This window comes from Barbus barbus, assembly GCF_936440315.1.
Source record: "Barbus barbus genome assembly, chromosome: 36".
In the NCBI taxonomy this organism is placed as follows: domain Eukaryota; kingdom Metazoa; phylum Chordata; class Actinopteri; order Cypriniformes; family Cyprinidae; genus Barbus; species Barbus barbus.
In genome coordinates, this window is record NC_136714.1 from 6,079,148 (window position 1) to 6,101,982 (window position 22,835).

Sequence of the window (22,835 nt, forward strand, 5' to 3'; positions counted from 1 at the left end):
TATATATATATATATATATATATATATAAACCACAACAATTATTTTATATATGGTGTTTAAATATATAGCACATGACTGGCTCTCAGTATATGTCACTTGACTCCTTAAAACAGATTACAAGAACAAAGATGACTAAATTTGTCTGTGTCTTGCTGCTCTGCCCTGCACATGTGCAAATGTGCTCGAAGAAAAGAAAGCATATGGAGGGAAACACGAGGAATGCATGTCACAGAGTGAGGGGGTGGGGGTGACGGCTCTCTGTGGGACAGTTCTCATTCAAACTGCTGTGACCCAGATATAGGGATTCATGAGCATGTCCTAAAGTATGGACAAAACATACTTTTTGTGGACCCAATATCTGCAATTGACAATAAAATGTGGTGGCAAATTTAACACAATTTAAAGATTGTATTTATTTTATGCTTAAAAAATTTACATAAAATCATATTTTAATGATACATTTTGTTTCATTAATTTTTTTTATCACTTTACAATAATGCTCAATTTATTAACATTAGTTACTGCATTAGTTATCACAAACTAACAAAGAACATTTATGTATTTATTAACCATTTATTAAGTATTAAGCATTTATTCAGTCAAGGTAAAAATCTAAAAATATTTAGATTTATGTTTAGACACCGTTTTAAAAATTGATTAGTATATGTAGATCAATTGCCAAGATTAATACATTTTTAGGTTATAACAAATGCATTAACTTACAATTTACAATTAATGATCACAAATTGACCTTTACATTTCCTTTATTGATTTAGTTTTTAGTTGTTGTTTTTTTAATAAGGTTTTGTTACTTAAATATTTTAATATGATATAATTTTTTTAAACCTAAACTTTAAAGTAAAGGTTAAATAAACAGGCTTAAAGAGCTAGTAAGTGTAATTATTAAAGTAATAACTCTTATGATGTTTGCTGGTATTATTGCAAAGCCTTGAAACAAGTTCCCATATTATTGGACGCTGAAATATGCTAGTAGCTAGAGGAACTGTATGTGAATGATTATGCATGCAGAAATTCTTGGAAATGCTACACCCTAATTTCATTTTAGATAACACCGAGCATGCAACGCTATCTTGTCAGACACAAAAGTAAGGAGTATCCTGAAGTGGGGAAACCAAAAGTTGGTACATACGTTTTAAATGAGGCGTGCATGTCTTGATTTAATTAAAGTCGGCATAATTCACAGAAAAGTTCAAGTTTGTGAAGTATATTCTATTCTGAAAAATGCTGAAACAAAGGCTTCTGTGTTGTTGAATTTGGAATGGGTTTAGCTTAAAGCATTTCAAATCCAGAATGAAATGGGTCCAGTTTTGTTTCATTGACAAACTAGATTATCGGCCAAGGACTCTTCTGCTCTGTTTGGCAGAAACCCAGAATCCCTGTGTCCTACAGCCTCTAGGGCTGCTGCCTCTGACTTGTGGGAACTGATAAAAAATAAGGAAGCTCATGCATGAGTTGTTAATACTGAGCAGTATTTCTTGCAAGACTGCAAACTTAAACATGAAGTGTCATATTTCATATTTCATTGCCAAGAGAGTGCTGAAAGGAAAACTGCTGCAATATGTTGACATTCAAGCTATCTGATTTCAGGATGCCACAAACGTCCTGAGAAGCTTTGTGTTCCACTGGGTCAAGGTCCGTTTTTAAAGAAATTAAAGTAGCTTTAACTCAAAAGTACCATCGCTATGTTGTTTTGTCCAGTAAGCATTCCAGCCATTTCAGCCGCTTCCTGTGGAATGTTTCCCCTCTCTGGCACTGCTGCCTATAGGCTCTTGTTTATTTTTGGTATGATATCATTTTCTCTACCTAAATTAGTTTAAATACTTTACCAGCCCACCCAGTGCTGTTTACCTATTGCAATATTAGTGTGTGTTTGTGTATCTATCTATCTATATATAAGTGCTGTCAAACGATTAATCGCGATTAATCGCATCCAAATAAAAGTTTTTATTTACATAATATATTTACATTTAGTCATTTAGCACAATTTAGCATGAGGACAATAGAAGCAATCAAAACCAACAGAAGAGCAACAACATACACACACATATATACAGTATGTAAACAAAAATGTTTATCTTGGATGAAATTAATCACGATTAATCGTTTGACAGCACTTATCAAGGCATTTTCATTATGCATACTTCAGATTTTTACGTATATTTTATTAAAAAACTGCCCATAAATAAAATATTATAGCCTTTTTACCTTCCTTTTGGAATATGAGGAAGACTTCAACTCTGCTGTGGGCAAACAGATATGCATGTAAGCATGTTATAAAATACAACCTGCGTGAGACAAATGCCAGAATATATAAGCAAAACGAAACATCATAAATCTTTAATATTAAATGGCTGCACAGACAATGAAGACATTTGTTCAAACAGGTGGTTTCTATCAAAAGTTTCTCTATCTTCAAGATTTCCAGGTTAAAACATTCATTTCAAATGTCCATAAGAAACAACAGAGTTAATTTCTGTCTAAGCCTATTAGAATTGTTTGCATCTACTGTACTGTATATCTTGAGGCAGCCAGTAAGTTTGATGGTTCAGGGATTTTAATATAATAGTACTTGGCTGTACCAGAAAAAAAGGAGGCAAATTTCCTGGTTTGGGATCTAGGAGGACCTAAATTACCTGATTCTGTGTTTAGGGTAACATGCCTGAACTGAACCACAATAAATGTGCGTCAGAGAATTTGTATGCATGCATGCATTTATTTATTTATTCATCCGTCCTTCTCCTAACATGCATTTTCCACATTTGCCTGTTAGCATTATTTTGGGCTCTTGTTTAAAAAGTATCCTATTAACATCATGGCATTGGTTGAGCCAGTTTAGCAAATAGGAACTGTATGATGCTGCAATTGCTTGTAGATAAGTTTAAGTGCATGTTATTTACAATTAAATGAAAATGTATATATTTTTTTTTATTTAGATGAATTTGTTGAATTTAAGAGTGCTTTTCCGACCAACTTGAGGACCTTAAATACGTATATTTGTACATTTATTGTCTTGTTTTTTTATTGTCAAATTTTTTGACAATTATGGTAAACTAAAATATATTTTAATGTAATTTCTATTGAAGCTGGTATGTCGTATTTTTAAAAACTATTTGACATTACACGTTTAAAATGATGAAGTTGCACTTTAGTAAATTTGAACTATACATTAACTTTAAATGTAATATTGAATAGGCCTACTTTACATGTGCTTTTTTGCATGTTAGTTCAAACATCAAATTAAGTGTACTTCTTTAAAGCATGACAAAAGATTATTAAAACATGATTTTATATAATAAAACGGTTCATTTCTCATCATCACAAATTTTGAAAGCTTAAGTGTTACAAAAAACATATTCGTTGAAAAGTATCTCTTTAAGTGTCCCTAATAGCCTAATATTTTATCTGGAAGTGCAGTACATTTGAATTGCATATTCAATACAATTAAGCATAAATTTAACTTTTTTTCAAATACGTTATTGAACAATTTACAAATCAACTTCGATGCAGTATTTCGAGAATGCTGAACGTCTAAGCACTTCTCAACTGTCATATCTCGTAGACGTTTAGGGGTAAATAGACTGACAAGAATTCACAGAAAATGAGCAACAGCTCTCCCTTGAGGTCTTTTAAACGCAGTGTGAGGACGAATGCTCCAGCTTCCTGTGTTCTTAAAAGGCATTTTACTTTTACGATGAACTCCTCAAAAATAACTTAATTTTGAATATTGTTTAAGAAAACACATAATTTCATTACGTTAATGTAGTTTGAGCATTTGTGCTGATATGCAGAGCCATATGTGAAACAAGAAACTATAGTCCTGCTATGGCACAATCCATAATTCCTCTTATTTATTATTATATTTTATGAAATATAATTCCTTTAAAACTATTATTTGAATCCAATATTCAATTACCCATTTTATACATAATATTTATACCACTATTATTACAGTTTTGTGCAAATTTGTATAAAGCTTGTTGTGGATAAAACGGAAAAGCGATCATATTATTATTAATCATAATGATCTTATAAAAAACAGATCCATTTCAAAATTGTTGATTGATTTATTTATTTTTAAGCCATGCATGGCTCCGTGTCTGAAGACTATATTTTAAAATGCTTTTAACATAGATGAAAAATTAAGGGTCGCCGAATAGAAAAACTATGTCCAGTTGCATCACATTCACCAGACATTCTAGAATAAAAATGCAAGTGAAAGAGACTGTTTGCAATAGTGGTGTGACCTCCTGCTGTCTGTCACATATCCTCTCAGGACTGATGGGGGACAGCATTTGTTCTGCCGTAGCGGTGTAGTCAGATCATGGGGGAGGACACATGCCTCCAACTATGGGAAAGAATCAAATTCTCAATAGTATTTGCAATCAATATTGTAAACATTGAATTTGTGTGTTGCCATCCCACTTGAACAATGAAGGTTTCCTGCCACTATTGTTATGTTTCATATCAAATTATTAAATATCTATATTTAATATGAGGATATGTTTCCGACGAGTCAACCATGTTTTCATCCAATTCAGCTTTATGATATCAGCAAGAGCAGGAAAAATGAACATTTCACAGCCATTGTCTTGTGGAAATGATCACGTGCACACTCCCCCTGCTGGAGAACAACATATTTTAATTTTATATTGTTTATTATATAAATATTTTAATATCTATTTTACATTTTAAAACGGGTTCATCTAATTCAGGAAACGACTGTGCTGGCCAACAAGACTAGTGTTTAAATGTTTATTTTCAGAGGAAATATATGATATGTCAAACATTATATAGCTGCTATTGTATTATTTAAAATAAATAAATAAATAAATAGCATTAAAATAATAAATATTTCACACTGTTAATGTAAATCACTCTTAGCTTGGTGCATTCAAAATGAGCTCTTTCATTAAAAATCAACACGCATGCTCTGTACTGTAGATATAGATTTTGTCTTGAAATGCTGATTTCAAGGCTCCATATTGAAATTGTGTTGTATTTACTGCTCGCTGTTAGTCGCTGTATTAAACTAAACAGCGAGCATGTTTCCACAAGCAATTTGATATACAATGCACAACATATATTAAAGTTCTTTTGGCAAATGGAGTTAAGCCACACCTAGATCCTGCCCTATTTTCACAAAAAAGCACAGCTTTTCTTCAGCTACGTTTATGTGTGTGCCGGTGCTGTTAGTACCCGGCTGTGTAACTTGATAGGGGGCATCGAGAGGGATAAGGGAATGTTGAGTTGCAATGGAGCAGAGTACGATACAGGTAAACTGAATTATAACTTTAAATTGTTACTTTATTGCAGCTCGAGACGGTCGCCGCGCGAGCTTGAAATTTGCTTCTTTGTTTTGTGAAAATTAAAATCGTTATTTGTTTATCTATGCTCCCTCTACACGTCGTGATATTTGAATATTTGAATTGATTTCTACCCAATCAAGCCAACGCAGACTTGAAAATATTGTCTCGTATTTCGACGGGAAACTTTTATTTGTTTTGAAATATATTTGAAATTTCCTCGATGCGAAATCGGGTTTGTGTCAAATTTTATTGTTATATCAAGAACGCGTGCTTTTGATATTTCGATTTTTTTCGTTAATGATTAATTTCTTTGTGTCGTGTTGACTACCTAGATTGCCCCCCCACCCCCACATTTCACATTTACCAAACAGATTTGGTTTTATTTTCTATTAAAAACAATACGAATCCAGTCCTCGGTTTTAAAGGGAGTGCTGTATTGTTTTTATTCACAATCTGTCGACGCATATTTTCGATAAAATCTCGCGGATATTAAGCATGATTTTAAAATGACGTGGTAATAACTTGTAGGAAGAGGTAAACTTGGTGAAGCTGCTGATTTTCTTTGAGACTAAGAAGTTTTTTCGTCATGCTTAAGTTATTTGGTCGGTATATTACATTTAAAATGTTGTTTAGTCAGTGTTGTTCCGTGGCTTTTAATATTAATATGATTACTCGTGTTGGCTAGAAATGCTAGGCTATACCAGTACATTTTTTTGAAATGATATATGAGACTTTTATGTATGTGGCAGTAGGAAGTTGCTTAAAATATGTTGTTGCACGTATTGAATGAATACCAGTATTATTAAGCCTCACAAAGCACCCGGATTGAGGATGTTGTTTATCACTGTTGTTATTTAAATTATTATACGTATAAAATATAGACATTTTGTATCGACAGATGAGCGTATTGTCATTTGCATACTAATAAATGTAAACAATTTTGGGCACATTAAAAGCTCCAAGGTCATTGGTTATTATATATTTGCCTTTCTAAATCTTTCTCAAGCTCTCCGTGTGTTTAGATTTGGGATGATACATTCCTTTTGGTGTTTGTTGGAGTACATAAAGTAAAAAGTTGACAGTCACAGACGTGTATTGTGGTTTTTAGTTCTCTTTTTTTACCAGCAGGCGCTCGACATGTGGACGCCGAATGTTGTGGCTTGTGATTGGTCGGTTTTTCGGTGAATATGTGGGTTACCGGTGGGGGTGATGGACCTATGACTCTGTATTACCTCGTGAACGCGTCCTGTGATTGAGGCACACTGTAACAATGGAAAACATATGATATACAATGCTGTGCATGTGCTGATCATGTCCCTTTCGGAAAAATGAAATAATTGCATGTTGCATTGTTTATAAAATATTTATTAATGTTTTAATATTTTAAATACAAACAACGAAAACCAAAAGATCTTGTATAGATAGTTCTTGCAGACTGCTGTGATTATTATTTGTAATGTTTTTGCAATGGAAATAAAAAACAAATTATAATATTGTAATCTCTATTATATATATTATCCATACATACACTTCCCTCATAAAATATGAATTGAATTAGTTTCAGATGAATGAATTCCTGTGAGCCTTTTGTATTATTTAATATTTTTAAGTAGTTTACTTTTATTTGGTTTTATTATTTATTTTTGAGCTATTTTAGTATGCTGATGCAATAACAATAGCTTGTTATAAGGTATTAAAACAACGATAATAATACAAGTATTAAGACACACATATGTAAAAGAATATATTTAAACCACAGTATTATACATTCATGCTTTTAACCCAAAGAATTTTTTCATTTGTATCGACTGAATTATCTATGGTATGTTTAAAAAAAATAAATCAGTCTTCATATGCGTCTTTAAATATTTAATGTGTTTGTTTGTGTTATATAGTGTAGCCTTCAGTGAGTCACATTTACTGTCCATTTTAGTTAGATTTTATATTTGATAGCAGCAAACCACATTTTAGCACCATCATTATAGAAATTGTATATTTTACTTTCCATTAAAACTTTCCATTATCTTTGTGTTTTTTCCGTTGCTATCAGGCCATTCTTAAGTAGATTAATACATTGGAATGTGTTTTCAACCATGGAAACCAATGAAGACCAAGCAGTTCTGAGTAGGTTATGTGAATGATTAGTTCCTGTGTAATTTACCCCTGCTGTATAGTATGTTTGGGAATTTAACTTTTTTTGAGCGACAACACTGATAAAAATCAGATAATTTTTCCTACAGCTCAGCTGGTTTGAGAAGACTGCAATGCTTACTGCTCAGACAGATAATTTGAATCATGTGAAGGGTGTTTGCATGTGTGTGTTTGAGCTTCATAGGTCGTATGCATAAGTTTTCTTCAAGAGCTCTGACTGTTATGAAGTGTTTGTGTAATGACAGCATTTCTATTTGCTTAAAATACCTGCTCAGGAGCAAATTCCAAGTGAACTATATGAATTGATAAGTTGTTTTTTAACCATCGGCTGTTTTTAATGCTTGTGAACTTGTGTAACCTATAATTTTTGAGCTCTGACTCATTATTATTGAAGGTATTCTAAGCGAATGTGTTATTTTCTCACACAGCTGCAAAAAAGACTTTCTGTTGTTCTCATATGTGCAGGTTATTTTCTAACCTATTTGCTTTTGTCTTAAACAGTGGTTAGGTGCTCCCAGCTGCCTTCGAGGGTCCTTTGCCTTCTATAAGTCAGTGGGTTGCAAGCAGGCGTCTGGGGGTCCAACGCAGGTTTGGAAGCTTGGGGAGTTCTACTTCATGCGCTGTGGCCCCCAGGAGCCGGTGTGTATAGCGGAGGTTACATTGCTGTGGGAAGATCAGACGCAACGCCGCCTGCTGGCCAGTTCTAGGCTCTACTTCTTACCTGAGGACACCCCGAAGGGCAGAGCAGTAGAGCACGGAGAGGTGAGAGATGGGGAAAAGTGACATAAATAACCTTTGGCTGAAGGAAAAGAGTGCATAGGTCCATCCATGAGCACCAGATTACTGTATGTTATTATCCTGAATGTAGATATACAAAATATTATATATATATATACATATATATATATATACACACACACACACACACACACACACACACATATATATATATATATATATATATATATATATATATATATATATATTTAACATTTTGCAGTTGTGTTAATAAAAATAAATAGTACTCATAACATAAAGCCCATAAATAAAGGAAGAAACTTACAGAGATTCAAAATCTGAAAGAAACTACAATAGTATTAAAGTTTGTAATGATTCACATTTTTTTATTTTTTTTAAATAAGTCTGTTATGCTCATCAAGGCTTTGTTTTTTATGGGAAAATAGAGTAAAAAAGTATTATTGTGAAACATTATTACAATTTATGAAAATGTTTTCTGTTTTAGTAGAAATATAACTATAACTTTCTTCCTGTGGTGGCAAAGCTGAATATTCAACATCCTAATTCAGTCTTCAGTGTCACATGATTCTTCAAAACAATCAGTCTAATATGCTGATTTGGTGTTCAAAAGTAATTGAAATATTATTAATGTTGAATCAGTGAGATATGCACACATTACATTGATCAAAAATTGACGTTGAAGGCATCAATAGAATCTCAAAAGATTTGCATTTGAAATACATCCTGTCATTTTAAACTTTCTATTCATAAAAGGTTCCTGAAAAAAAAAAGGAATCACGGTTCCCATAAAAATATTAAGCAGCAAAAACTGTTTTCAACATTGATATTGTTGTTATAATTGTTAATATTGTTATAAAATTTCTTACAAAAGGCTATTTTCTTGCCAAAAACTACAATAACAATGAACAACAAAGCTCTTTAAGAAAAACTTTGGCCTGTTAAAGTTGGTATATTAAAATATAAATAGATTAAATTATAAATAATGCAAAAAACATACAGAAATTGTTGTATTTATCTGCAATATATTTAGCTTATTTATGTAATAATGCCTAATTTTGTCTGAGGACATTATCCACACACATGCATGGCATTACACTTCTTATGTTTTCCATATTAACTTTCTCTTGAAAATGGCCTGAGCTTGATGAAACACAAAAGGGACAATGTAAAACCGAATCCCTCTTTCCGTTTTGTGCAAATAAAAAACTGCTGTTAAATGTTTTAACTAGCAATAAATTGAGATTGCTACTCCAATCGCAAATAAAGTTACTCCAAACACTTGTAAAATGTTGAAGAGTGCTAGAATTAGTAATGAACATAAACTAGGTCATTTATAGTTGGTTAGGTAATTCCGCTATATGCTGACCCAAAGTGTCAAGACTCCTTTCAGATACTTTTATTTGAAAATGAAAGATACTTATTCTTTTGCTGTATCAAGTAGCCATGCCTAAATTAGAAAGCATTTTGAACAGACTCCGTGTCCCTTGTAATATTTTACTTATTAATAATGTGTTTAGATCCCATTTTATAACAACATAAATGAGTAAAGAGAAAGCCTAAAGCTTTTCTTAGTTTCCATTGTAAACAGTTGAATTTGAGAATGTTGCAAAGATAAGCATCTAAATGTCAACAGGGCTTTTAACCCATTTTTTTTTTTCTTAAGCAGTTTGGGTTGGTTGTTTTTGCCTGAGGTGACGAGTGTACTATTGTTAACTAATATAACATGAGACAAAGGGAGAGGCTTCTCTATAGCATTAACTAAAGGTGTTAAAATATTTCAGGCCATTAAGCAAAACCTGGTCCTGCCTGTAAGCTCATGTGAATGTATAAGATCTGTGGTTTCATGCTATAGACGTTTGCTTGGTGTTTATATGCATTTCTGCTTGCAGGATGAAGTCCTCGCTGTATCAAAAAAGATTGTGGTCAGAGTGGAGGATCTGGTGACGTGGACTTGTCAGGAACCGCCTCAGTGGAAGCGCAGCAGTCAAAACATGCATGGGTCTCAGAACTCTGATGGGTCACAAGATGCTAGTTATCCACAGGAAGGGAGAACGAAGACTGAGGGTGAGTAACAGATGGAAAATCCTGAACTGTGTGTGACTGGTTTTTTAAAGAATGAAATGTCAGTATGAAAGGTGGGGGAGAAACAATTCTAAAATGTATCAATTTGGCTCATGAATATTGTCAGTTGCAACATTTTTGTCTTTTTCTTAGTTTTATTTCAGCTTTATTTTGATTAACGAAAAAGTTTGTTTTACCTAGCAATAAAAAAACACTTGATTCAGAAAGTAAAAATCACAAAGAACATCTTGCCTTATTTTCTTATAAAGCTAGTGCTGTTTGAGGGCTTTTGTCAGAAAGTGAATAGAGAGAGTAAAAATAGCCTATCGTCTATTTCTCATCCCAAAATCAACTCAACCCATCACATTGGAGTAAGAAGCAAGTAACGTCCCTTTTGCGTCCCTAAGAAATAATCAAACATAGATTTAATGCAACATCAAATAAATTTGCAATTTAAAAACATAACAATAGTATGTATGCTTTCATCAATATTACATAAAAAAAGTTAATTAAATATTACCTTAAATTATTTAAATAGCATTTATGCTGGTAAGGGTAAGATATGATTTTTCTTTTTCGGCAGGACATTTAATTTGCAAATTGCATATTGTTCTAAATACGGTCTCTTTGTTAAGCAATGTTTTTGGCATAAGTATGCATTTTTTCTATAAAATATAAATCATTTTATTGATGTCCCCTGATTTCATGTCAGCCCTGTTATATCAAAAAACCCTTGTAAAATTATCTACATTCAAGTGACATCAATTCTACGAGGTTACATCATTTCTCAACGAGGATTCCAACACTTAAAACACAAGCATGCTTCTCTTACTCCACTATAATACTCTATTTTTAATGATTTATGAGGCTCGACTGAGGGGGGGCCATCATAACAGGAATGACATAGATTAGGTGTCACTCTGTTTTTAAAAATTGTGTAAAATGCAAACGTTTAAAGGTCACCCTGGCTGTATTATTGAGCTAATTGCTATAAAATTCAGTGGCATATGAGCATGAGTTACATTTTAGTTAGTATTATTGGTATTGTTACTATTACTATTGTTGTTAAGGACTGGATTGGATGATCAGTCTCAATAAAACTTATTGTCAATAATGCATCCATGTCCAGAAAGTCAAAGATCTGATTATCTTCCTTGCCTAATAATTGAACCAGATCAGTATACTTGAAGTTCTGTGAGGGGACACAGGCAAACAGATGGACGCATCATCTAATTACAATACCCTTAAAACATTAGATCTCCTAGAAATGTAATGTGCTAAATCAACAATGAACTGACTTTAACTGAAAAACTGACCGTTTACTGTTGTCAGACAACTATGTGGAAGTAAGTGCAAAACAATATAATGCAATTTAAAATGGTAAAACTGTACAGTCTTATGTAAACAAATATGTGCAGTGTGCTGAAGAGTGTGTGTCCTGTCATCCCTGTTACTCTGGTCAGTCCTGTGACTATGACGTCAATCCTGTTACTGTCATTAATTTAATAAAAATGGTCAAATAATTATATTTGATACAGCCTTCCAGGTTTTCCCATTGTAACTTTAACTATATTTTATTTTGGACAAAGCCCTTTTTTATTATCTTACTTATAATTTATTTTTTTTCCTCAATTGACATGTGATCACCCTCCAAATTTAGGATGTTCTTGGACATCTGAATGACAAATATAAATATTTTTAAAAATCCAAAATTTGAAACAATCCCAGTGAAAAGAGGCACTAAAATGCTGCTCATATATGTTAAACTATCACATAGTTCTAATTAAACTATAGTATCTAGTAACGATTATGTCGGTAACAGGGTTGACAAAAATTTCAAAATATGAGGTAGAAAAATAGTCATAAATTACATAGTCTGAGATGGCACAATACAATTTCTTGTCATTTTAAGGTGTCTTCATTTCATGGATATTTAAAAAATGTTTATTAAACTTTATTTTAATTTTTCCAGAATGACCCTAGATCAGTTTCCCTGTCCTGAAATCCGCATGCCCTTAGAGGTTCATGATGGAACTGCAGGGTTTTGTGAGATTTATATATATATATATATATTGCAAATTCAGAGCGCGGTTTGACATTTAAGGTAGCTTACATAAAAAATAAAACTTCCTTGTTTATAATATTTTGCAAACATGACAACATTGGAGTCTGATAATGTAACAGAGCCCAGAGGTTGTAGATGATATTGATATCGGCCATATTTTCATAGTATTTCAATATATAGCTAAATAGTATACATTAATTTGCCTTCGAACGCGACAGCTGATCTGATTGTGATGGTACTGATCATTGTTTTACAGTAAATAAATTGTTCCTAAATATATGGACTGACACTTTTGTTTTGTGTTCTCTTGCAGATGAGCCTCTAATATTACAGCAGAAGGTTATGGTTCTCAGTTACCCCCAGTACTGCCGCTTTCGTTCCCTTCAAAGACGTGTCCCAGATCAGGCTAGCTCCCCTAGTCTGCAGGACCCTCACCTACTGGCTTTGGGGGGGATAAAAGTGTCTCTCGACACCACACGAGTCCTCTACTGCCGGGATACTTTCAACCACCCTACTCTTGACAGCAATGCCAGCATACTGACACAGCTTGGTGAGTGTTACACTCTTGATAGATTGTGACCGTAAACTTTGTTGTTATATGGTAGGCTAATGCAGTTGTCAGTGTGCAAGGTCCAAAATTTAGGCGTGCTAGATGAATGGCTACATGGTACAAGTAAATGTTAATAGAAAAACTTTGTCATGATAGAAGTTTTCTTTGGTAGACTATTTGATTTGCTCAAGATCTGTTGTTTTATGTTTTCATTACTTGATTTGTTTACTTTGTAACATGCTAGACTTTTACCTTTACTTTAGTTATTGCATGAAATATTTGATACAGTGTTTACTTAATTGACACATACTTAGGCCACATGCCATTTATTTGAATTCATTCATATGAATATTTAACTAAAAGTGAGTGTGTTCAATAGTGCATAGTTTTTACCTTGTTATTGTCATTGAGAAAAGTGCAATTTCACTTGTTGTTGTATTAATACTGAAATTTTGCTATTGTGACAACTCCAAAATATTTAATAATGTCCACACTACATAAAACAAAATGGGACTTTCACTTTTTGTGAAATGAATTTACAAATGTCATGCAAGTGGAGTACTGTTGCCCTAAGGATGCTTTACGTTTCTGTCCCAGGATGCTCCTCTCTCAGTCTGAAGGGACGACCTCGTAAAAGAAAGGGCAGGGATGGCAAAGATGCTGATCAGCAAAACCATAACCATTTATCAGAGTCATGGATGGAAAGGATGAAGGTATGCTGTGGAGTTTTGCAGCACAATTTGATCCACAGACATCTTTATGGAATGCAATTCTGATGGCTAAACGGGATGTTTTAAGATTTTGAACAAATGGTGAAGTATACTGTGACGTCACTGTGTGTTTCCTGTTTTATTTTAACTTTGATGTCTTGACTTCCTTTCACACCATTTTTTTGTCTTTGTATCTTTACTGTCACAGTCTTGTTCATGTCCCAGATGGCCAATTTCTTTAAATATAATTTAGTTAAAATACTCAATTACTAATTATTTGTTATTATATGATATTATTTGAAAGAGTCTGATCTGGTTTAAAAAACAGGTCAGAGATTAATCATATTACAAAATTTGATTTGAAGCAAAAATAGAAAAACAGAAGAGGTACAAGGCTGAGTAGTTCCAGTAAGACAGTGACATTTATGTAATCCAATTGTGTTTTGAAAAATATAAGCATATACCATAAAAATACCTTATTGGGGAACACTGCTTTTTCATGCTTTACCTATAATATCCAATATTAACTAATGAAAGGTGAGTAGCTACTTAGCTAATGTTTGCTAACATTGCTTAGCTAGTCAGCCTGCAAACCTTCAAAACAACCCTGATTAGTGGGTATTATGATTTATTTTAAAAGTTAAAAGTATACCACAGCTTAAAAACTTCTAGTTTATGGTGGGTCCATCTTGAAAGATTCATGAATTGTCTATAAAAGTTTTTAACTTGACGTCACATTTACTGTTTTTCGGCATATTTTCACCCATGAAATCCACTTATTTCAATAGAATCCGTTAAATCTAGAATTTTGCGTGTAAACTCCAGATTTCCCAATAGCTTCAAGATGGACACACTGATTCGCCAGAGTGACCGACAGAATGCTGCTTGGTTTAAATGGGGGAATTATGCTTCATTAACAATAGACAGTAGATTTTTTCTCTAATGTGACTGCACCTTAATGTTTCTGTTTAGCACTTATTGATAGAAGGATCTTCTAATGTGTTGTAACTGATTCCTGTAGGAGAATGTGATGGGCAGTGTGGAGATGCATTCGGATGGGAACTGGCTCCCACATCCAGAGGAGCAGCTCTTCTTGGATCAGCTGAATTTCTTTATGGAGCGCAGGGGTTCCCCTATAAGCAAAGTTCCCAACCTTGGTTTCAAAAAGAGTATGTATGACTGATTTTATATTTGGAAACTGAGCAGAAATTGAGCACCAGTCACTTAATAGAATCACTTCTATGTATTTCTTCTAATTTAACTCCATAATTAACCAAGCTGTCTTCCATTTGCCCACAGTTGACCTTTTCCTCATGTATTCAGTTGTAAAAAGGCTGGGGGGCTATGAGAGGGTAAGTTTAGCATGTCGTTTCATTACTTGGCCCTGCTGAGTAAGCTGTAATCCATCATAACAGAATGAAAGTGATAGCGGTGATCTCAGTAGTGTAAGTGAGAGTAATTGTCCTCCCCATCACCTGCAGGTGACATCACATCGTTTGTGGAAGACTGTGTACAATGAGTTGGGTGGAAGTCCAGGCAGCACCAGTGCTGCCACTTGCACCAGGAGGCATTATGAAAGGTGAGCGTGAGGCTCTGATTACAGCAGCAGTTAATTCCTGCTGTATCAAAGGGCTTCGTTCAACTAACTGATTTCTCATTTTCTCTGTTGTTCAATTCTAGGCTGATGCTCCCTTATGAACTGCATGTAAGAGGAGAAAACGCAGAACTTGGCAGGCCTAGAGCTACATTTGTCTCACCCACTACCATCAAAAAGACTGTGCGTGGCAGAGGGGTGTCAAACAGTCCAAAAAAGAATGCAGTTACCAACCAGGTGAGGATTTTACTTATCTGTAGCACAAGAAAAGAGAAATGCTGATGGTTTGTTGCATGCAAGTACTCTGAATAAAATGGTTAAAAACCATAAAGCCACACAGGAAGAGCATCTTGACTGACATGTGATGTGACGAATCATATTTTGTTTTGTTCAGGTGCTGTTTGTCTGATATACGTTATCCCACACTGCTGTATAAAAATAATTAAATATTTGTGCAGTGAGGTTTGATGTCAGGACTGATAAAAATAGCTGTGTCTCTTACTCTCTTACTCTCAGATTTTGCGTAATACCAACCTATCATGTAAGATCTTACTAGGTCAGGAAAGCATTGTCATTTTTTTGTGTCCTATGCATCAGAAGAATGAAAATTAAGTTTCTTTTCTGTGCTACATTTTCAGGCCTCACCAGCAGATGGTGCTGTTGTTGTACGAAAAAGAGGAAGACCACCTGGAAAACGCAATTCCAAGGTTCTTTACAAAGGCAGAGTTGGAAGACCGCCCTTGCACCCCAAACCTCCCTTAGAGAAACCAGCAAGACCCCATCAAGAGATTGTCCAGCCATTGACTATTTTTCAAGAACTGAAGTTCACCAACCACCTTCATGGCCAAGGTCTGTCGCTTGTATCCTCTACACCGGTGCCCCACCAACCCGTGCTGGGGCGAGACGTGAAGATGGAGTCTGTAGAACCTCAAGCTCCTTCCTTCCTGTCAGTTCCTTGCAAATTGATGGCAGGTGGTTCCCTTGAAGGATTCAGTCCTACTAAAGGACTGTGTCCTTTAGACCTCTTCCGAGCCCGCCTGGGTCTTAATGGAGCGAGTACTCATGAGGTAACTCCTCAAGATTCTTCCACGCGCCACCAGACAATTATGGTGCATCAGCCCAAAGTCAGTACGACTGAGAGTCCTGAGAGTCCCCAACACCAATGTTCAGGGTGTAGCTCCGATGCCTCATCCCAGAACGGAGGACTCTCCTTAACTAGAGCTCCCCTACCCCCTCTTAGGATCCTCCCGCTGGACATCGGCTGTAGTCTACAGCTGCGTCAACTGATGCGCACCCGGCTTGGCTCGGCACATATGAACACCTTCACCAAGCGACTTTCTGAAGTTCTGGCTCAGGATCTCAGCAAGACCTCCCATCCCAATGGAAGTATTCCTCAAGACCAATCCCTCCCGCTAAACCTGAGCAAGCGAGCCATTACCAAGTGGTCTGCTGGAGACGTGGAGCTCACAGAACTGCAGAGTCAGGAAGACCAGTTAATTACCAAAAGGCCAAAGATGGAAGCTGAGGATCATGGAGTATCTCTGAAGTGGAATGGCACGTCCCTTCTTGTGCCTTTGAACCAAGATGAGCCAGCTGATCTTAGCTCTCCCAGTAGGGCCAGAGCTTTAGTTCAGGACAGGACCAGTGTGGCTTTGACTCTTCCCGAAGCCACTTGTTTCACCTTCGTGCCCAAATTAGATGTCCCCCATGAAAAGCCCTCCAGTATTGGTGCTTCCCCAGACACTCTGTCTTGTATTTATCACCTGAATCAAGGGGAAGACAAGACCAGCGCAATTGCAGTGACATGTAAGAAAGAACCAGATGGTGCAACTCTGGATCCAGATCTAGAACCTCAACCAAACAGTGACCTCTACTCACAGTGTGTACCTACTGATGACGTCAAAGAGTCAGACACAGTTTCCTCTCTCAAAGTACTCTCTAGTTCCCTCCTTTCCAAGCCATCAAGCTGTTAGCATGCAGACATGGGAGCGTTACTAACGCTTCTGTACTTTATCACTCCTTTCTGTTCTGCCTTCCCCGTGGACACGTTTGTGTTGTGTATGATCAAAGAGACAGGTCTGCAGATGCGCTGCTATCTGCCAAGTACTTGCTTTTAAAACACTACTAAACTTTGAACTGATGCAGGTGGCCATGGTTCTACCAAAGATAAGGTGCCTTGAAGTTGATTAGTCTATATTTTAGTATTTTTAAGTCGAAACATATGCTGTAGTTAGTGGAGCATCAAATGTCCAGCCAATAAAGGACACATGACTCGAAAGACTCATGGAGCATTTAATTTCTTTTTTGAAAAATACAGGTATTTAAGAAAAACAAGGACACAGAATCTGGGTTTGGTTACTGTTGGATCCAGATATTAAAAACGCATTGTGACATCATTGCAGAAGAATTGGTCAGCTACTGTATTTTTTTTTCTTAAACATAAATGCTTTGTTTATAAATGGTAATTTTTTTTATTTTATGATGAAAGCAGTGTCATTTTGTGGGTGTAAGTCGTATTCTTTTATTATTTATCTGTTTTACTCCTTTATCTCAGTTCGTCTTCACTGTTCTTAGGCAGTGTGATATTATTATTTTTAATTTTTTTCTTCTCTTTGTGTGTATTTGTTGAACTTTGCTATTTAAGAAAAGGCCACCGTATGACCTCTGTGCTGGATTTGATCATATTTTACAAATTTTAAAACAATGTACTGTATTGTGCAAATAGTATGCATATTTTGGGTCCCAGTGCAAATTTCCTTTTTTCTATCATTTTAAAAGTGTATTTTCTTAACATGTAGTCATATATTGTAGAGTTACTATTTGTGACATCTATAAACATCATTGATATGTGTTTACAAAGAGACTGTTGTGAAAAAATGGGTAACTTAATTAGCTTTTCACTCCTCCTTTTAGACTGATCTCTCTTAATGCAATGTATTTCACAGGTTTACAGATGACAAATTATATTTTCATAATTTACTCTCACTTTGCTATAGTGAACAGTAATTAAGTGCTTGTGTAAAACATTTGTATGATTATTCTCTATGAAGCTGTCGGTCGTATTTTTCTTTCATTTAATTTCTGTTCTTGAAAGGCAGCCAAACAGAACGCTAATCCCTATTTAATGTTAATGTATAAACTGTTGTAATGCCACCAGGTTACTTTTTTTGTTTTTTTCTTATTTTGCATGCTTATGCTAATGGAACATGGACTCTGTGACAAATCGTCATTGCAGACATGTTTAAACACTGAATATTTATAATAAAAAAAATATACTGACATTGTTATATTTTTGCTGAAATATGATTTTATAGTAAAAATAGCGGCAACACTTCAGTTTAGGGATCAGTTCTCACTATCAACTAGTTGCTTATTAGCATGCATATTATTAGTATATTGACTGTTTATTAGTGCTTATAAAGCACATATTAATGCCTTATTGTGCATTTTAGATCCTACTCCATACCTAAGCTTGACAACTAGGTTACTAGCTATTAATAAGCAGCAAATTAGGAGTTTGAGGCAAAAGTTGTAGTTAATATCGAGAATTTGTCCCCAAACGAGAGTGTGACCACAAAAGTTACTGTAAAAGCATAAATTGTTATCTTTAGTGTTTGAAGCTTTCCATGTTAATTTTTTTTTATGACAGTGGGCTCTGATGTCAAATTACTAGGGGTTTTTATGGTAGTAAAAACTGCAGTAACTGTAGCCGCCATGGTAATTTTTGTAAGGGGAGGGAACTCTCTTCTGCATTGGCTGAGACCCTTGCAGCATTCTGTGACCACCAGGGTGCGATATCATCTTATGTTTACAAGGCCTTTCAACAACCTCCTAACTTTCAAACTGCCTTCAACATTCTAAATTTCTAACCAGCATTTACTACAAAGATGTTAATATTAATTTTTAGACCAAATTAGTCAAAACTGACCGTCATTCCAAACAAAGCAGAGAAGATGGTGATATCGCTCAAAGATCACTCATTGCTTGAACGGATTAGGTCAGCAGTTTTCAGCAAATGCTTCAGACAAGAAAAAACATTAGACAAAGTCTTTCATGAGAGGATTTTTGTTGTACGACTGAATATATCGAATATATCTCATGGGTCTTTCCGCTGGTCAGATTCGTTGTTTTAACTTAAAAGGCTCTCCGTGGGTGTCACTTTCATATGTCTGGTATGTGGATTGTATTTTCACAGAGCTGCTGTGATTCTTTAACCCTTTCGAATCATCTTTCATCTAACTAACTCTTTTCAAATATCTGAAATCCAAACTTAACAGTGAACATGAAAGTATTTCATTTAAATAAAGACTTGAGGCTATATAAGTGTTATACATTTCCTCTAATACTCATTTGCATTATCATTGGATGTTTTTACTTTTATTAAACAATTATTTTGATGTTGGATTTTACAATATTCATAATGATAATATTGTAGCCGTCTGTTTTACCCCTTGTTAAGGAGTGTGTGTGTGTGGAGCATGAATAAGTAAAGGGTTGTGGTGGTGACTGGAGACCACTGTCAGCACTAATCAGATTTCCTGGAACCATGACTGTTCTCTTACTGTTCAAATAATGTCATTTGAATGCAAAATGACTTATCCTAATGCATCAGATCATCTTAGAATGCACAATATATTCATTAAAGTGCATGGACTAATTTTCCTTAGTATGTTTTACTGTGGATATTTTTTCAGTTAGCAATGTAACATTGTAGAAATGACCTTTTCACATTTTATATTTATAATTTGTATTAATTTTATGATATAATTTTATAATTGTAACGTTAAAATACAGAATATTTAACAGAAGAATACATTTTACTGTAAAACATTTTTACTGTTTTTAAACTTTAAGGAATGGTGTGTAGAAAATGAAAAAAAATCTCTGAAGTAAATTTGAAGTGGCCACAGTCAGATTCTTTGTTTAGCCAATCATGGCGCTTTCTGTGGACAGTCCACAAATGGCAAACCGGAAGCTAAGAGTGTGATAGATAAACTTCCATGTGTTTGGTGGGTTTAAAATTTTTACAATTTATATCAACAAAAGTTGTCCTAAAACGAATATGAAAATGGGAAAGTGTCCTGGGAAATATGCCTTGCTTGGTTTTGGGCTTATCGGGTAAATACAGTATAGATTTCTAGCAAAGAAGTGCGTGTCTAAAGGTGTGGTCACATTAGAAAAACATCACTATGAATCAATGTTTTTTTTTCAATAAATCGGTTGAGTGAATGATTTATAATGACTCGTTCATCATTGTGGTTTATCATTGTAAATTGCTGAAATGTTTGATGAAAAGTACCAACCTCTAACATACTTTTTACAGTACGATCTTTTAATAATGCATTATGCCTGTCATTTCACGAATGAAAGACTTGGGAGGTGAACTAATTATTTGCATTTCTAATACTTTGGTGTTATAATGATTTCCTAATTTCAAATTATGATCAAGGATTGTGTATGTGAAGGTGTACGGGGAAGGTGGCTATTGAAAATATAACATTTTAACTTGATTCAAATGACTGAATAAAGAGATTGAATGAGAGAGGCAATAAAATGCTCCAAACATCACATCAATAAATTAAAGGGATAATTCCCCCAAAAATGAAAATTTCACCCTTAAACCACCCAAGATATAGGTGACTTTTTCCTTCAGTAGAACATTTTTAGTTGAAACTACAGTGCCCTCCATAAGTATTGGAACAGTAAAGACAAAATTGCTCTGTTGGCTGTGGAGTCAAGACATTTGCAAATATGATTAAAAGATGAATATGAGACAAAACTACAGAATGTCACATTTTGTTATTAGCCATTTCAACACATATATGTTTTACCAAATATAAAGAACAGCACTTTTAGAGTTCATCCCACTCATTGATGTGAGCAGAAGTATTGGGACAGTTGAACATAAGGCAGATATAAAAGATTAAAAGCTATTATTTAGTTGCAGATCCCTTGCACACAATCACAGCAGTGAGTCTGTGACCCATAGACATCACCAGACTCTTGGTCTCATCCTTTGAAATACTTTTCCCAGCCTTTAATGCAGCCAATTCCTATTGTTGCTTGTCTTGGGGAGTTTCTGCCTTTACTCTCCTCTTCAGCTGGTGAAATTCATGTTCAATCAGATTTAAATCTGGAGATTGACTTGGGCAATCTAGGACTTTCCATTTCTTTGCCCTTAATGTATGATGACAGTAGCAGAATGAATTTGGCTGATCCTTGACTGAACTGGCAGGGTGTTTTGGGTCATTGTCCTGATGCAATATGAAGCACTTCCCAATTAATCTGGTGGCATTTTCTTGAATATTGGTGGGCAAGATGGTTTTGTACCCTTCCAAATTCATTCTGCTACTGTCATCATACATTAAGTCATCAGTAAAGTTGAGAGGGCCTGTTCCAGAGGCAGCCATGCATGCCCATGCCATGACACCACCAGATGAGGCTGTACGCTTGGGATCATTGCAGTTCCCTTTTTTTATCCACATTTTTGCTTTCCCATCACTTAGATAAAGGTTCGTCTTTGTCTCATCGGTCCATAAACACAGTTCCAAAACTCTTCTGGCTCACCTTTGTGCTTTTTGGTGCTGGTCAGAGGTCTTGCTGTGTAGCATCTGTAATTCTGTGTCAAAGTCTCCTGAGGACAGTAGATTGTCAGAGCATCACCCCAGCTTTCTAGAAGTTGTTGGTGATTTTACAGACACGTCTTTTAGGGTTCATTTTCACAGCTTTTATGATTTGTCTGTCATCAACTACTGGAGTTTTCTCAGCCGATCAGGTCGTTGTTGGTCGCTGGTGGTTTCCAAACTCTTGATTTCTCCATGCCCTTTGTTTTTGCTAGAGCTCTAACCGACTTCCTCTTTTCTTTTAGCATCCAAATTGCTTGCTTTTCTCTCAAAGTCAGCTCCCTTGTCTTCATCCTGGTTTGTGTGTGTCATCATCGAATGCAAGATTCAGAATACAGAAGTAATGGATATAACTGATACGACACATTCCCTGCTTTTAATATCTGAAGAATGAATGCAACAGGACACAGCTGATCCCTTAGAAAGACCTGTGAGGCAACTGTTCCAATACTTATGCTCACATCAGATAGAGGGATGAAACTCTAAAAGTGCTGAACTTCTTAGCTGGTAAAACATCTATGTGTTGAATCACCCAATAATAAAATGGGACATTCTATAGTTTTGTCTCATATTCATCTTTTAATCATATTTGTACATGTCTTGACTCCACAGCCAACAGAGCAATTTTGTCTTTACTGTTCCAATACTTTTGGAGGGCACTGCATGTTCCGTAGCGAGTCATAAAATGAAAGTCATTGGTTACCGTCACTTTGAGAGTCAAAAAAGCATATACAGGCAAAACAAAATTAATACCCGTGGCTGCTGATGAAATATTGAGGTCTTGTTTTGTGTTGCCTGATTTTAGTAGTCCAACTAATTTTTTTAATTTACAATTTCATGGTGCATTTTTTTTTTCAAATGTAAATGTTTTTATTTATAGTGTTTTTTTTATTATTAATCGATTTATTTTTATGCATAAAAAAGTAAAAAAAGTCACAGGGCCCCTTTATAACATAAAATCCAATTTGCAGCATTGCTACTTTGCAGTATATAT

At 34.9% G+C, this 22,835-nt stretch overlaps 1 protein-coding gene across 2 annotated transcripts; it reads left to right on the forward strand.

Moving 5' to 3' along the window:
- Window positions 1–5,158: 5,158 nt before the first annotated feature.
- On the forward strand, window positions 5,159–18,497 carry LOC306855946 (uncharacterized protein). Of its 2 annotated transcripts, none has more exons than XM_079394919.1 (10): window positions 5,159–5,295; window positions 7,981–8,241; window positions 10,128–10,302; window positions 12,678–12,914; window positions 13,512–13,627; window positions 14,646–14,793; window positions 14,924–14,976; window positions 15,106–15,203; window positions 15,305–15,455; window positions 15,857–18,497. In XM_079394919.1, the coding sequence occupies exons 1-10, from the start codon at window positions 5,275–5,277 to the stop codon at window positions 17,189–17,191; spliced, it is 2,595 nt and encodes an 864-aa protein (XP_079251045.1). In that variant the 5' UTR covers window positions 5,159–5,274; the 3' UTR covers window positions 17,192–18,497. The 2 variants fall into 2 exon arrangements, with proteins under 2 accessions (XP_079251045.1, XP_079251046.1); XM_079394920.1 differs by lacking the exon at window positions 5,159–5,295 and adding an exon at window positions 7,407–7,452.
- The last annotated feature ends 4,338 nt before the right edge of the window (window positions 18,498–22,835 follow it).

Bases quoted from the DNA above. Each gene is read 5' to 3' on its own strand.
- LOC306855946 (XM_079394919.1), top strand. From the start codon at position 5,275: ATGGAGCAGAGTACGATACAG. The intron at 8,242-10,127 runs GTGAGAGATGGG...TTCTGCTTGCAG, and splicing joins GAGCAGTAGAGCACGGAGAG to GATGAAGTCCTCGCTGTATC. The intron at 14,977-15,105 runs GTAAGTTTAGCA...CATCACCTGCAG, and splicing joins GGCTGGGGGGCTATGAGAGG to GTGACATCACATCGTTTGTG.